At 53.6% G+C, this 12,610-nt stretch overlaps 1 protein-coding gene across 5 annotated transcripts in view; it reads right to left on the bottom strand.

The window, feature by feature from the left end:
• SLC38A12 (solute carrier family 38 member 12) overlaps window positions 1-12,610 on the bottom strand; it is a 55,460-nt gene that overhangs the window by 23,941 nt on the left and 18,909 nt on the right. For 3 of the 5 annotated variants that reach the window (XM_077854152.1, XM_077854153.1, XM_077854157.1), the window contains one exon: window positions 11,418-11,532. The exons of the other annotated variants lie outside the window; for them this stretch is intronic. In XM_077854152.1, the coding sequence (XP_077710278.1) occupies window positions 11,418-11,532 (115 nt within the window). The remainder of the gene's footprint in view (window positions 1-11,417; window positions 11,533-12,610) is intronic. 5 annotated transcript variants of the gene reach the window in all.

The raw sequence follows: 12,610 nt of genomic DNA, 5'->3' as shown, positions 1-12,610 counted from the left end.
GCGTCCTTGAAGTGCAGCGAAGAAGTGTTCAAGGATTCTATTTTTATTTCTCAAGTGTCTGTGCACATTTCGGTTTGGGAGTTTTTATTTTCCCAACTTGAATGACAATGTCTGGGATTCATCCACAAAAAAGAAGAGGAGCTCGGAGTTTGTGAGGGACCGTGGAGGGACCACAGGCTATAGGGCCACGTGTGCAGGGCTGGGGTTTGTCTCTTGGTGCTGCTAACCATGAGACCCCCAGGCTGGAATGAATCGCTCAGAGCACATCATGTGTGCACAGGTGGCCAACAAACATCAGCCCCCAACAGTATCAGCACGCAACCACATTCTCACACCTCATCAGTCCTCCAGACACCCCAGGTCAGGGAATGCAAATACCGGAGGCCAAGTGAGGACTTCCAGCCAAACAACATCAGGTTGCTCCTATTCTCAATGGACTTCCACCACCTGCGTCCAAGCTCAATAATGGCCCAAATGCTCTTGGGCGGGGGTGGGGGGTGGAGTTTAAGTTCTTCCCAACTAGACAGACAGGATCAGCTGTCACGCAGAGGATGGTGAGATCCCAACAGCATGAATAGGTCTGAACCTGGGGCAGCAGCCTCTGTACACCAAGCCCAGTGAACCATTATCACAGCTCATTTGCCAAAATCCTACAATAGGGTGCATCACGCTATTTAGAGGAGGTGGAGATCCCGTAGAATCTAGATCCACAGAGACTGGTGCTTTCATATGAAACTTCATGAGAATGGGGTTTTCCCACAGGGCAGAGCCGAGCAGCCTCCTTCTGAAGGCCCAGCCCAGTGTGAGGCTGGCCCGGAGAAGGTGCAGAGCCTGCCGTGGGAGGGAGCTCTGCGAGGACAGGCTGCTGGGCCTCAGACACCAGCCCAACCATGATGGAGCTGTGGCTGGCGCTTCACCCATCCATCCTTTGAGTTTCCTTTCCCTGGTGGAGGAAGAGTAATGGAGACAGAGAAGGCTGGGATGCCTCTTTCAGCACACCTACCCATCCACAGCACAGATGAGCATCACCTGTCAGCCCTGTCCCCTTACCCCAGAATGTGCTGCTGAGAGCAAGTTACTGCATCTTATTGTCCCTGTGCCATCACCACCCTCACCTAGAAGGGATTGGGAAATGCTTACTGAATGGATGGAGAGATGGAAGATTCAGGGAATGCCTGAAACTAAAAACAGAGAGTTTATGCCCAGATATTCTGAAGAAGCAAGGATGTGTTCCTGGAGCACATGCCCTTCTCGAGCTATGGGCTCACGATGACCTATAGCCAAAAACCAAGTCTGTTCACAGCAAACGATTCAGCCCCACTTGGAATGCAGGAGTGTGGACACATGTCCTATTTGCAAAAAGCAAGTGTGTACTTGCTGGAAGAGGCTGAGCCAGAGATGAGAGGGTGCTGGGCTCCAACAAAGGCAACAGTGAGCCCCAAAGGTAGACTCCGAAGGACACTCTTAGTGGCTCCTGAGCTACAGAACAGAGAGCCAGGAAACCAAACCCGCACAGCAGCCAGTTAGACCAGGATCAAGAGGCTGGCCAGGAAGAGACTAGTCCCAGCACCTGATTAACTGGGAAGAGGATGAAGCTCTGGGGTGCCTTCCCTGCGGAGCTGAACGCTGGCCAGTGAGGTCATGCCCAAACAAGTTCTGCTGAACTATGAGTGCAAACATTGTTTGTCTTGATTTCAGGGAGAGGCCATGGCTGGGGTGGCTGCTCCCAACCTTGTATATGCAGATAGCTCCAGCTGTCACAAGCCCAGAATGCCCCCTCCTGGAGGCTGGGAAGGGGTTAGATGTAAGAGTACGGTTAAGAATCTCCTGGACAGAGCTGAGGGAACTGCTCCCGGGAGGCTGGAAGATGAGTGGCAACCATGACATAGGCCATGTGGGGTGAGCACTCCCAGACCATCCGCACCAGCTGAGGGGGAGGAGGGCCGGACACAGGGCCGTCCAGGCTCCTGGAGCGCCACTGGCCAATATTGGAGAAGCCTGGGTGACACTGATCCCAGCCCTGTCAGTCTGGAGACAGCCAGGGCTCTCACAAGGCACTTCCTGGGCTCAGTTATTCCCCAAATACACCAACTGGAACACCACCTGTGACTATCTGACAGCTGAAAGCATCCCCAGGTCCCTTCCTCCAAATTTTCTGCCTCTCTTTTCTCAAGGCAATTGGAAACAGAGCAGACCTACGAAAAGACCCAAATAACCTCCTCCTCTGAATCTACTGCTCTAAACATCCCCTGCTCTACTTAGATGAAATAGAAATCTTCAGTAGGGACCTGAGGTTTATAACCTATCTTTATGGTTTTTCCTCTAAGAGGGAAAAAAAAAAAAAAAAGCACATCTCCTAAACCTACAGATGGCAAAAAAGAAAGATCAGGAAATTCATCCCAAATTTCTATCATCAAGGAGCATGATGTCTTACTGGGGGGCCTGGCTGCTAAACTCAGTGTTAAAGATGTGTGGAACAAGCAGCTACCTGTGAGGGAGTGACAGGTTATGACCCACGGCAGGGCACCCTCAGTACCCGGAGGCCTGGCTGTGTACTGCCAGGAAACAGCTCAGGTGTCGTGACCGCCACCGGATGCAGCCTGTGTCTTTCCAGAACGCATGCCGTGGCTCCCAGGCAACTGTCTCCACGATCAAGTCACAATCCCTGGCCCCAGCCTGTGGGATAGGAACAAGTCCCACACACCTGGTCCAGGTATCCCCCTACCCAATCATCTCCAAGCTCCCAACCGGGAAATGGTTGGGGTTACATTTGGAGGGATGCTGTCAGCAGAGGGAAGAATTATGCCCACTGTCTCGCCCCAGAACCTCCCCTTGCCTCTGATCCATCACCCAGAGAAGGCTTGGCCTTGGAGACAAGGGAACCCACACCAGTAACATGACCTGAGCACCCACACACAGTACCTTCCATTGAAGACCCCGACACCCTGGGAATTGGTTACTAGCTCCACTTTAGAAAGCTGAGGTAAAGTGGATAAAATAACTTGTCAAGACTGTAATGATGGAGACAGCTGAGATCAGAAGTTAGGCTGTGTGTATTCAAGGCTGGCCCCCTTCCTAGGGCATTTACTGCTTCCCTTGATTATGCCCTAGAGAACGTCTCTCCACCACCTCTAACCTCAGCAAAGCTGCTTCCCTTGGGGGCAGGGGTGGAGGGCTGGGCCGGCTGGGTGGGATTAGCCTGGCATGGCTGCTGTCCCCCTCACCCCCTACTGGAGGACAGGCCTGTGTGCCTGTGTTGTCTCTCAGCTGAAAAGCCAGATGGTGCCCGGTGGTGGGCAGAGTTCCAAGGATTTGGTGCCAGAGCCGCAACCCTTGTGGTTTGGGGAGGGGGGGAGATAAATATTGTGGAAAACCCACATAGTCACTCACTTAATGATTATATGCCATCTAGGCTAATTATTAAGGGCAGCCTGGCTCCTCACAATCATGAGAGAGAGAGAGAGAGGGAGATGGAGATGGGTCTGCATCTACCTGCCCAGGTGAGAACACAGGCTTGATCTTGAGCAAGGAGGGCTTTAAGGGGCAGTGATGACAGGGGGCTGGCGGGACAGAGAGGGTGTGTGTGTGAGGAAGGCTGGGGGCCCCGCCTGGAAAAACAGATCTGCCTTTAGACCTGGCACCTGTCTTAGCACTTCACTGCTTGCATTTTAGGCGCCAAAGAGGAGGTGGCAGAGAGATGGGTGAGCCACCCTAGACTTCCTGGCATGTGGTCAGCGCCTGACTGCTCCTCTCTGCCCTCAGCCTACAAAGACGGGTGCTCCTAAGGCCATGCTGAGGGGTTGCTTTTCCGGCCATTGCGGTACAGAAGATGGCTCGTGCCTTTGGGAAAAGTAAAGCCAGCTGGATGTGGATTTTTTCTGGCGGGAGCAGCAGTTGCCAGCCATGATGAGTCATGGGCATCGACAGCCCTGAGACCTTAGAGACGGACTGGACCAGTGCTGGCCATGGACCCAGCAGTGACAGCACACCCGAGTGTGCTCTCGGTTATTTAAATGTTCATGGAGCAACTACCCTCTGTGAGGCCCACGCTAATACCAGATGTGTGGGTCAGGCACAGCCCTGACTTCGAGATGCTCATGGGGAGTCCACGTAATTAGACACCAAAGTGCAATTATTGCCATGGTTGGGGGTTGGGGGAGGGTAATGGCTGCAGGTGTCTTTAAAGGAGGCACCTGAATTCAGTTCTGGATGAGTGCTCGTCAGACTCTGAAGCAATGCAAAGGTATTGAACGGGCACAGAGTCCTGAAAGCACCCAGAGTCTTTGGAGGACAGTGGCCAGTGAGTGGGGGGCAGTGGTGAGAGAGAAGGTTCCAGAAGGATATTGGAGCAGACCATACCACGTGAAGGAATGTAAATGTTCCTTTATGAGAAGAACTTCTAAAGGGGTTTTAAGGCAGGGAAATGACAGTCACATTTGCCTAAAACCAATGTTGAAAGGATAAAGTAAGAGAAAAGCTCTGTGGCCTTGGGGCAATCCTTGTGCCTGGACTACAGGGATGGGGGCTGGGCAGTGTCTCCTGCGTGGATGAGCACACCAGTCGCCCTGGCCTCAGGCTCTCCTGAGTCCTCTGTGCTAATGGGACAAGGCTTAAAAGGGACTGTACTAGTTTGAACTGTAAGTTCTGGGGGGCAAAAGAGAAAAGGCACACCAGGGGTGTCCTGGCTAGCGGGCCACAGCAATAAATGGGTGAAAAGTGCCACCTTGGTGCTTGCAGTGAGCCCCACGGGAGCCAGAGTGAGTAAGCACACGCCGAGATGTTAACTTCTCCTGCACTGCACGCTTGGTTTACTGGTTCCCACTTTTTTCACTGGTTCCTGAAATCTCTTCACGGAGAACCAAAATCAGCTCTGTATCTTGGTCTATTTATGCTGGATGGCAAGGAAGGGGAGACGGAGGGTAGATAGCACTACTTCCCCCAGGGCTGTGCTTTGCCCCACACACGGAAAAGCTGGAGGTACTCTTCTGGCTTGGCCACGTGACCCAGGGCCTGAGGAGAGTTGTGGGGCCAGGTTATGGGTCAACTTGTCCTCAGAGGTCCTAAGAACAAGGGGCCTTGAGGGGAACAGGTGGACTCTGCTGTGAGTGATGGGGGTGGGGAGCCTCTGGACCATCCATCCAGCCCCTCAGCTGCTCCCTTGGAGAAAAGCAACTCCCCTCCCCCCCACCATCTGATTCTGTTAGGAGGTAAGCTGAGATACTTTCAGTGGCTGGTGATGGGCCTCCTGGACCTTAGAACCTGCAAAGATGTTAGCATCTCCAGTAACCAGCTGGAATCTGATTGCGTTTAGTGTCCCTGTCCCGGGGATGTGAGGAGGGTGAGCCATTGCTCTCCATCACCTCAACTGCTTGGTGTTTGTGCAGCACTTGACGAGAGGTGCCAGGTGATGGCTGCAGGTGTTCTGGAGCCTTCCCTTCCTCATTCTACTCTTCCCGCTCTCGCCTCTGCGCAGGAAGAGTGGATGGTGGTGGGAGTGCTCCACGCTGGAGCTGGAGGGGAGGGAGGGAGGGAAGGAAGTCAGGTGCCCAGAACACGGGAGCCCTGCAGAGAGGAGCACAGGCCAGGCTGGCTCCACCCCTTCCCTGCTGACGTCAGACCTCGAAATAGACAGATTGGGGAGCAGGATTCTTTGCCGACACTGAGTAACCTTGGAGGTGGGGAAGGAGGGAAGACAGGGCTTCAAGCTGGCTGATTAACAAGCTCTGTCCAATTGGGTATAAGAAATTGCACTACCATCCCCACGCTTCCTCCCTAGTTGATGGTCAGAGTAAAAGGCCTCTCCATGGGGCTGGAATACTGTGGGCTCTAAGAGGAAGCCAAAAACACCACCCATGGAGACCCAGGAGGGACCTATTGGCCCTGGCTTAACAAAGAAGGCACTAGCAGAAGGATGTCACTGGAGCCCCTTTCCTCCCGGGGACACACAGAGTCTGAAAACAGTCTGATCAGAGGAGCGATGCTCTTCTTCAATCTGCACTGAAGGGCATGAGGCATTAACTCCAGTAGGTTACTTGTGACACCAGACTGGACACCTGTGGATGTGTGGCCATCGTCCTCCCCTGGAAGAGGCAAGGCACAGAAGTCCCCGACGGCGGCCTCCACGGCTGCAGAGCGGAGATCAGAGCAGGCCTCTGCCCAAGAGATGGGGTGCCAGCAAAGCCGTCTACCACTGTGACAGGTCCTCAGTCAGCAGGATTTCTCAAGGGGGAAAGTACACAGATTTCTCCTCAGAACTGGTTGAAAGTGCAGATTCCTAGGCCTCACAGCCTTGGAGCTGCTACATGGGGCTGAGGCTGGGATCCAGGAATGTGTATTTTTAACAAGTACCTCAAGTTGGTTCCTGGAACCAAACCCTGAGGTACAGTTGAGGCTCGTACTCTGGACCTGGGGGAAGGAAGAGAGCTGGACAGTGTTCCCAAGGCCGTGTGCCTATCTTGTGGGTAGAGCACAGCCTCCCTACAGCGGTGAGGGGTACGCATCACAGACCGGTTGGCACCCAGCACCTGGCCCGGCCGTCTCTTCCCTCCTGTCAAGGTGTTCAGGGAACGTCTCAATCTGAGGCTAGAGAAGTTCTTCCCGGAGCCAAACTCACTGGGCCCTGCTGTGCTCTGTGACCCTTCCTTCCAGATTCACGCTCACCACGAAGCATCTGCTCAGCAATGCGCTCTGCGGCACCTCCCTTTGCACTTGAAGGCTTATTAAAATGTACCTTGGTCTGCTCTCAGCTAATCCACGAGACAGCCCGAGTTCATGCTAATTAATCAGATGTCATCATTAATATGCACCCTAATTGTTCAGCTCCCCTGATGCCCATCACGCTCGGGTCGGCATCTCTGCTGGCTGCAAACCCTTTGGACTTCCTCGGCTCCTGCTTTTTCCTCTGGGCTGGCCTGCAGTCCGGAGGACGTGCCCAAAGACACTTTTATTCTCAGCACAGTTTGCACAGCCAGCGCCGCTGGCTAGGATGCCAGCAACACAGAGGAGCGCAGTTATTACTTTAGAATGAGTGCTTTATTTAATTAAACAATTATTGCCAAGGCCCTGGGGCGCTATTTAGAAAGACACTGGATTCGGCTCACAATAGACACCCTGTAACAGAGAGTGAGCATCGCGCAGGGGGCAAGCACAGCCCCACAAACTCAGCAGGGCCCTCACAAGTACCATGGGTCCTCTGTGCAATGAAAACATCAGACGGACACAGGGCAGGAGGGAAACAATGGGCTGGCATGCACGGTTTCCATCCTAGTTAACACAAAATATTTAAGAACATTCTACCTTCCTCTAAAACCACTAGCAGGCTGCTGGGTTCTAGATGATGTTTTTTTTTTTTTTTTTTTTTTTTCCCCCTGCACTTTTGGGGGAAATGAAACCAAGTGGGGGAGGAGGGGAGCGAGATGTGAAATCAATCAGGACACTTCCTTAAAGGAAAAAGTCACTTTTAGCTCCTTACCCAGAAACGGAAGGCTGGAAGCAGAGGGGATGTGGAGCATGGAGATGGCCTGGGTTGAACCGTTTGGGGTCAGCCCAGAGCAGCTTGAGGGGAATGCTGAAAACACACACAGGTCAGTGGCAGGGTCGGCCTAGGACGCTTGTGAAGCGAGGAACGTCAGGCATTTATCCCTACTCGTGCCACTCACAGAGAAGGCGTGCTTAAGCCTCAAGCTCAGGCTGCCTGGGATGAGTGTGGATAAAACGGTCCTGAAAAAGCACAGTGCAGAAGGTCCCCAGCAGGGATGAGCACTCCCCATGGAGACCTATTTGGAAGTTTCCCAACCAGATTGGCCCGTGCAGGAGTGTGGGCCGTGGGCATGCACTTAACAAGCTCCATGAAGCTTCCCAGCCTGTGTGTGTGTACAAGGGTGTGTGCATCCCTGGCTCTCTTGTAGGTGGGCTGCTCATCGCTGCTCATCCCTGTTTCCACACGAACCAGGCTTTGGATTGCTGCCCCAATGCACGTATATAGGTGGATACTTCCTTTCTGCCCCAATGCAAGTGAATAGGTGGTACTTCCTTTACAAGAAACAGGCGTATAAAAGTTCTATTTATAAATCCTCAGTTTTCACGGAATAACATCTTACACCCATTAGGAAAACCAAGTACTCAAGAGAAACCTGCAGCCAGTCCTTTTACGAACTAATGAAGTACTTTGTAACTATCAATTACTTTCCCTGTTTGTTTTATGCATTTGGACTTCCATACAGTGAGGTTTCTTAAGAGCTAAGCATGCTGGGGTAAGGGTGGCCAGGTGATGGCACAAAAGATAATTCCCCCCATCTCAAGGCACCTACCTGGCTGAATTGAGGATGGGGGCAGGGCGGAAGGATGAGAATCCAGGTCAGTTTACCTGACATCTGCCCATGGGCCCAGGAGTCCAAACAGTTTGCCCTGGGCAAATGGCATTTGTAAGCAGGTACTCATGACTTGCCAGACAATGGATATAGGGGTAGAGACCTGGGACGTTCTAAGAGGGCAGAGAGATGCTCAAACTGCCAGCGTGTGACAAGGGAGTCTGGGCAGTTCACCTGGCTCAGGAGCTAGGATATAAGTTCCCTCCATCTACCAGGACAGAGTAGAGCATGCAGGACCCCAACCAATGGCAACGAACAGCTTCTGAGATTTGGGGAAGGGACAGTGGGGACTGTCCAGGAGAAGCGAGGACCACCAGCTTGAGATCTAAATTCCCATCACCTGGTATCTTGACTGGGAGCAGAGAGGCGGTGGCACTGGGGATTAAGTGTCACCTTCTAAGCCAGTGTGTCAGGTGTCTGCCATGGCAGAGACAGGATGTGAGGGTGATGGATGGCGGGCTTAACGCCAGCCGACAGAACCCATGTCCCTGAGAGGCACATTAAAAATAAAAACAGCAATCCTCTCACGGAGCTGAAGAAGGAAGCTCAGCCCCAACACCCAAAGGTGCTGGGGGGTGGGGCAGGGGGCAGCGGTCCCCATGGCCCAGGGAGTAGCGTGCTACCCAGGTTTGCATGGAAAGGTGAGGGCTGGTCTGGAGCATGCTGGGCAGCAGCCGGACAGACTCTCGGGATGTGTGGGAGGCTGTGCCCAGGCAGCGGTAGCCATGGGTGATGGGCGGGGTGCTGGAGGCTCATGAGGTCCTTCGCAGGAGTTCGAGAGACAAACCACAGTGTTGGAATGAGTGACAGACCAATCTGAATTTCATTTAGAAAGGGCTGGGTGGGGGGGTGGAAAGCACACCAAAAACAAGAGGCCATTCCCAGGATGAAATATATAGACAGCTCCCTTGAAAAAAGGAGAGAGAGAAAGAAAAACAAAGACCTGTCCCTGTATTATTGATTTCCTTGAGGAAGAGAGACAAGCTAATCCTTTAAAGTCAGTCACTTCAATGTAAGCACGAGCATTCCCCCACATTAGAGATCCAGCTCTTGTTTGGGTTGTGGGCCCACGCATTTTTGGGGCATAGGGCAGAAATTTCATTCATGGAGACCCGGCATTGCGGGTTGAAAGTGGAGGCTCGGCACACGGGGGAAGAGGCTCACGAGGACACTCTGCTGCACAGCTGGCTGAAGACGCCGCAGGCCACCATCAAGCCGAAGCCCCCGGTGTCTGCCAGGCACAGGGGATGAGGGCTGCCCCGCTCATCCCACCTGCGGTGACCAGCCGGTATGACTGCTATCTTCCCATGAGTGAGTGGGGAGAAAGAGGCCAAGCGAAATGGACATTACTGAACATCCAGGTGGAGTGAAGGGGAGCTGACAAGAAGCACATTGTGGGGAGAAAGGAAAAAAAAAAAGAAAGATGGGCTTCCCTGGTAGTCCTGGTAGGTGGCCATCCTACAAAGGACGCACTTTGATATTCTAGACCCCATAAGCAACCCATGCAGCCAGGAATCTCCTCTTGGCCCGTTAGAGTCCAACCCATGTGCACCAGACAGGAGGGCAGTGTGTCCTGGAGAAGGGAAGCTGTCATCAGGCCACTTGTGGGCTTAGGGCACTGCTCTCTGCGCCCAGACAGAGCCACCCAATGAGCCCTCCACAAAGACAGCTCATTTGCCCTGTCAGTTCCCACCAGCCCTCTGGGGCCTCCCTTCTCAGCTTACTGTCACCTTCCACTCCAAGTTCCCAATAGTGGCAAATCCAGGGGCAGCGTCCATGCCATGTCCTACTGGGGCACACGGAGGTGCCTCTGGAGGTATGCAACAGTGTTCCTGAGAGCCCCCACATCCTGTCATGTCACTGTGGCTGCTAAACCTTGTTGCGCCGTGCTTTCCCCCCCTCACTGGTCCTGAAGGCCTCTAGGCCACCTCTTGCCCCAGAATTGGTAAGAATAAATATTCAAGTGATGGCAGCGGTGACCCACTTATTAGCAGATGCCACAGCCCCAGGGCACCGTGGCTGATGCTGAAAGAACACAGAAAGGGACCATGGCAGGGACAAGAAACGTCCTTGGGAAGATGTGTCCAATGCTGGTGATCCTTGAGCGAATGTGAGAAGTCTGCTCCACTATCTAGGAGTGAGGGGCAGCAAGAAAGACAGCAAATCCATCAAGCAGACAGGCAGGGTAAGCAGACACGGATCACTGAACAGATCCCATCCTGGGCAGCGCCACCCCACCCCTCTGCAAACATTAAGCTCCAAGGGCTAATGACCGGGTGAGACCTGCCCCTTCTCTCGGGCCTCGCCAGCAGGGCAGCCCGCAAGTCCAGCAAGGCTGTGACCAGGGCCAGAGGATGGGGGTGGGAACCCCAGGAGCTGGGCTTCTGTCTCTGCCTTGGCCCTGGGAAAGACACAGTCCCAAAGTCTCAGTTTTCTCTGCTGTAAAGTGGGACGATGCCATGAGCCTTACTGTGCAGCTGGAAGGGCCAAATGAAAAATGAGAAAGTGAATGGCAAGAGGCTACACCCACGCAAAGCTGCAGTAGGAAGGGCCGGTCAAGGCTTGGCATGGCCATGCAGGCATGTCACACCCCTCTCCATCTCCTTACAAAAAGGACGTTCACCCCTTGAGTGGTACTGTCTTAGGAAAAGACTCCTGGGTTTTAAAAAGGGGACTACATGGTATTCTAAATGTTGCAGATGACAGACAAGTATTGCTGCGTCAGGCTGAGGCAAGATGGAATCAGAAAACATGACTTCCTGGCAGACGGAGAAACTGGGACTCTCGTGAAGGCCTAGGAAGCCCCTTCCCATGTTTACCTGAGCCCGAATCGGATTGCCCTACACCCCTCAGAAGAACCTAGCAGATAGAAGTCCCTAAACTCCCCCACGGCCTCCAATACACACCCCGCTTCTTGAAGGGGGTGACCAGGCACCTGCAGGCTGGCTGTCATCTCTCTCCCGGGCCACCTCCTGTATCAAGGCAGGATGGCAAGCCAGGGTGACCTTGTCCTGTCCCAAGGCAGCTGCGAGGGCCCCCACTCCATACCATCGGTTTGTAGCCGAGCCTCCAGCAAGGATGAGCTCCGTTGTGCCATCTGCGCTCCCAGCTCTGCTTGGCCAGTGCCTGCTGGGCTGCTGGTGACCCAGCAGCATCTGTCCACCTGTAAGAGGCAGAGGCCACTCCTGCGAACCGGCAGGAGCGCTTGGCGCCCAGGAAGTCCCACTGTGGCCTCAGGGCTTCCCTCTGACACTCTAGAAGCAGGGGAAACATCAGGGCTAGGCCCTGGGCCGGGGGTGTGGGGGACGGGCTGGGAAGCGCTGCAGGGACAAGAAAGTGAAATGAGCAACTCGCAGTGCCCTCGACTCCATGGAACAGCGGCACACATCCTGCTTCCCAGACACTCGGGAAGGTTGGGTTCCTGGAGAGAACTGATTTATGCACAACCACACCACTTCACCACTGGTCCTTGGCTCCTCCTCACCGCACAGGGGAGAAGGAAGTGCTCACTTCTCACTGTTTCCTAGCAAAGCCAGAGAAGCTCTGCACAAAGAATCCCAAGATATTCCCCAGCCTGGAGGCGAGGTTACTGGTTTGAAAGAGGTGGGGCACCTGACACTTTCTCACTGATCCTTCAAAGGAGCAGAAGGGGCATGTGTGGGGTTCTGAGAATCTAAGGCCAGCTGACAGCAGGTCCCGATGGTTAATTCTCATGGGCTCTTGCCAGGGCCCAGGTCACTGCTGGCTCCAGCTGCAGCAGCCTGTGGGGATGGCCCTGGCAAGCACGTGTGACTCATGGGACCCCCGCCTCCCAGTGCCCTGTTCTGTGGCTACTCCAAGGAAGGAGAGGGAGAGACTGACTCATATCAGCTGCACTGGCAATCACAGGATGTGGACGGAGGTCGCAGGGTGGAGGGGAGGAGAAATTTTCCATTCGTTATGGTCAAGGGCTTTGGGAGGCGACTGGTAGCTGCTGATGGAGAAAGCTCCTTTCTTATCATGATGCTACGCACAGGCTGGCCTCTGGGTAGAGTTAATACCCCAAATATTCTCATTCTATGTGTGCATTTCAGTAGCATTCCTGGGAAGACACGGAAAAGACGGTTTCCAAAGGACCTTCATCTTCTGAAAATTAAACTACAAAATAAAAGCCTGTATCTTTATTCCCCAGAATGTACTGTCCCAAAATAGCAATGAAGAGATGGTTATTACAAGGCCCTTACAAAACACGCAGGCTGTGC

The sequence above is a fragment of the Canis aureus genome, chromosome 16 (genome assembly GCF_053574225.1).
Source record: "Canis aureus isolate CA01 chromosome 16, VMU_Caureus_v.1.0, whole genome shotgun sequence".
Classification (NCBI taxonomy): domain Eukaryota; kingdom Metazoa; phylum Chordata; class Mammalia; order Carnivora; family Canidae; genus Canis; species Canis aureus.
This window is presented reverse-complemented; position numbering and strand designations above follow the sequence as displayed.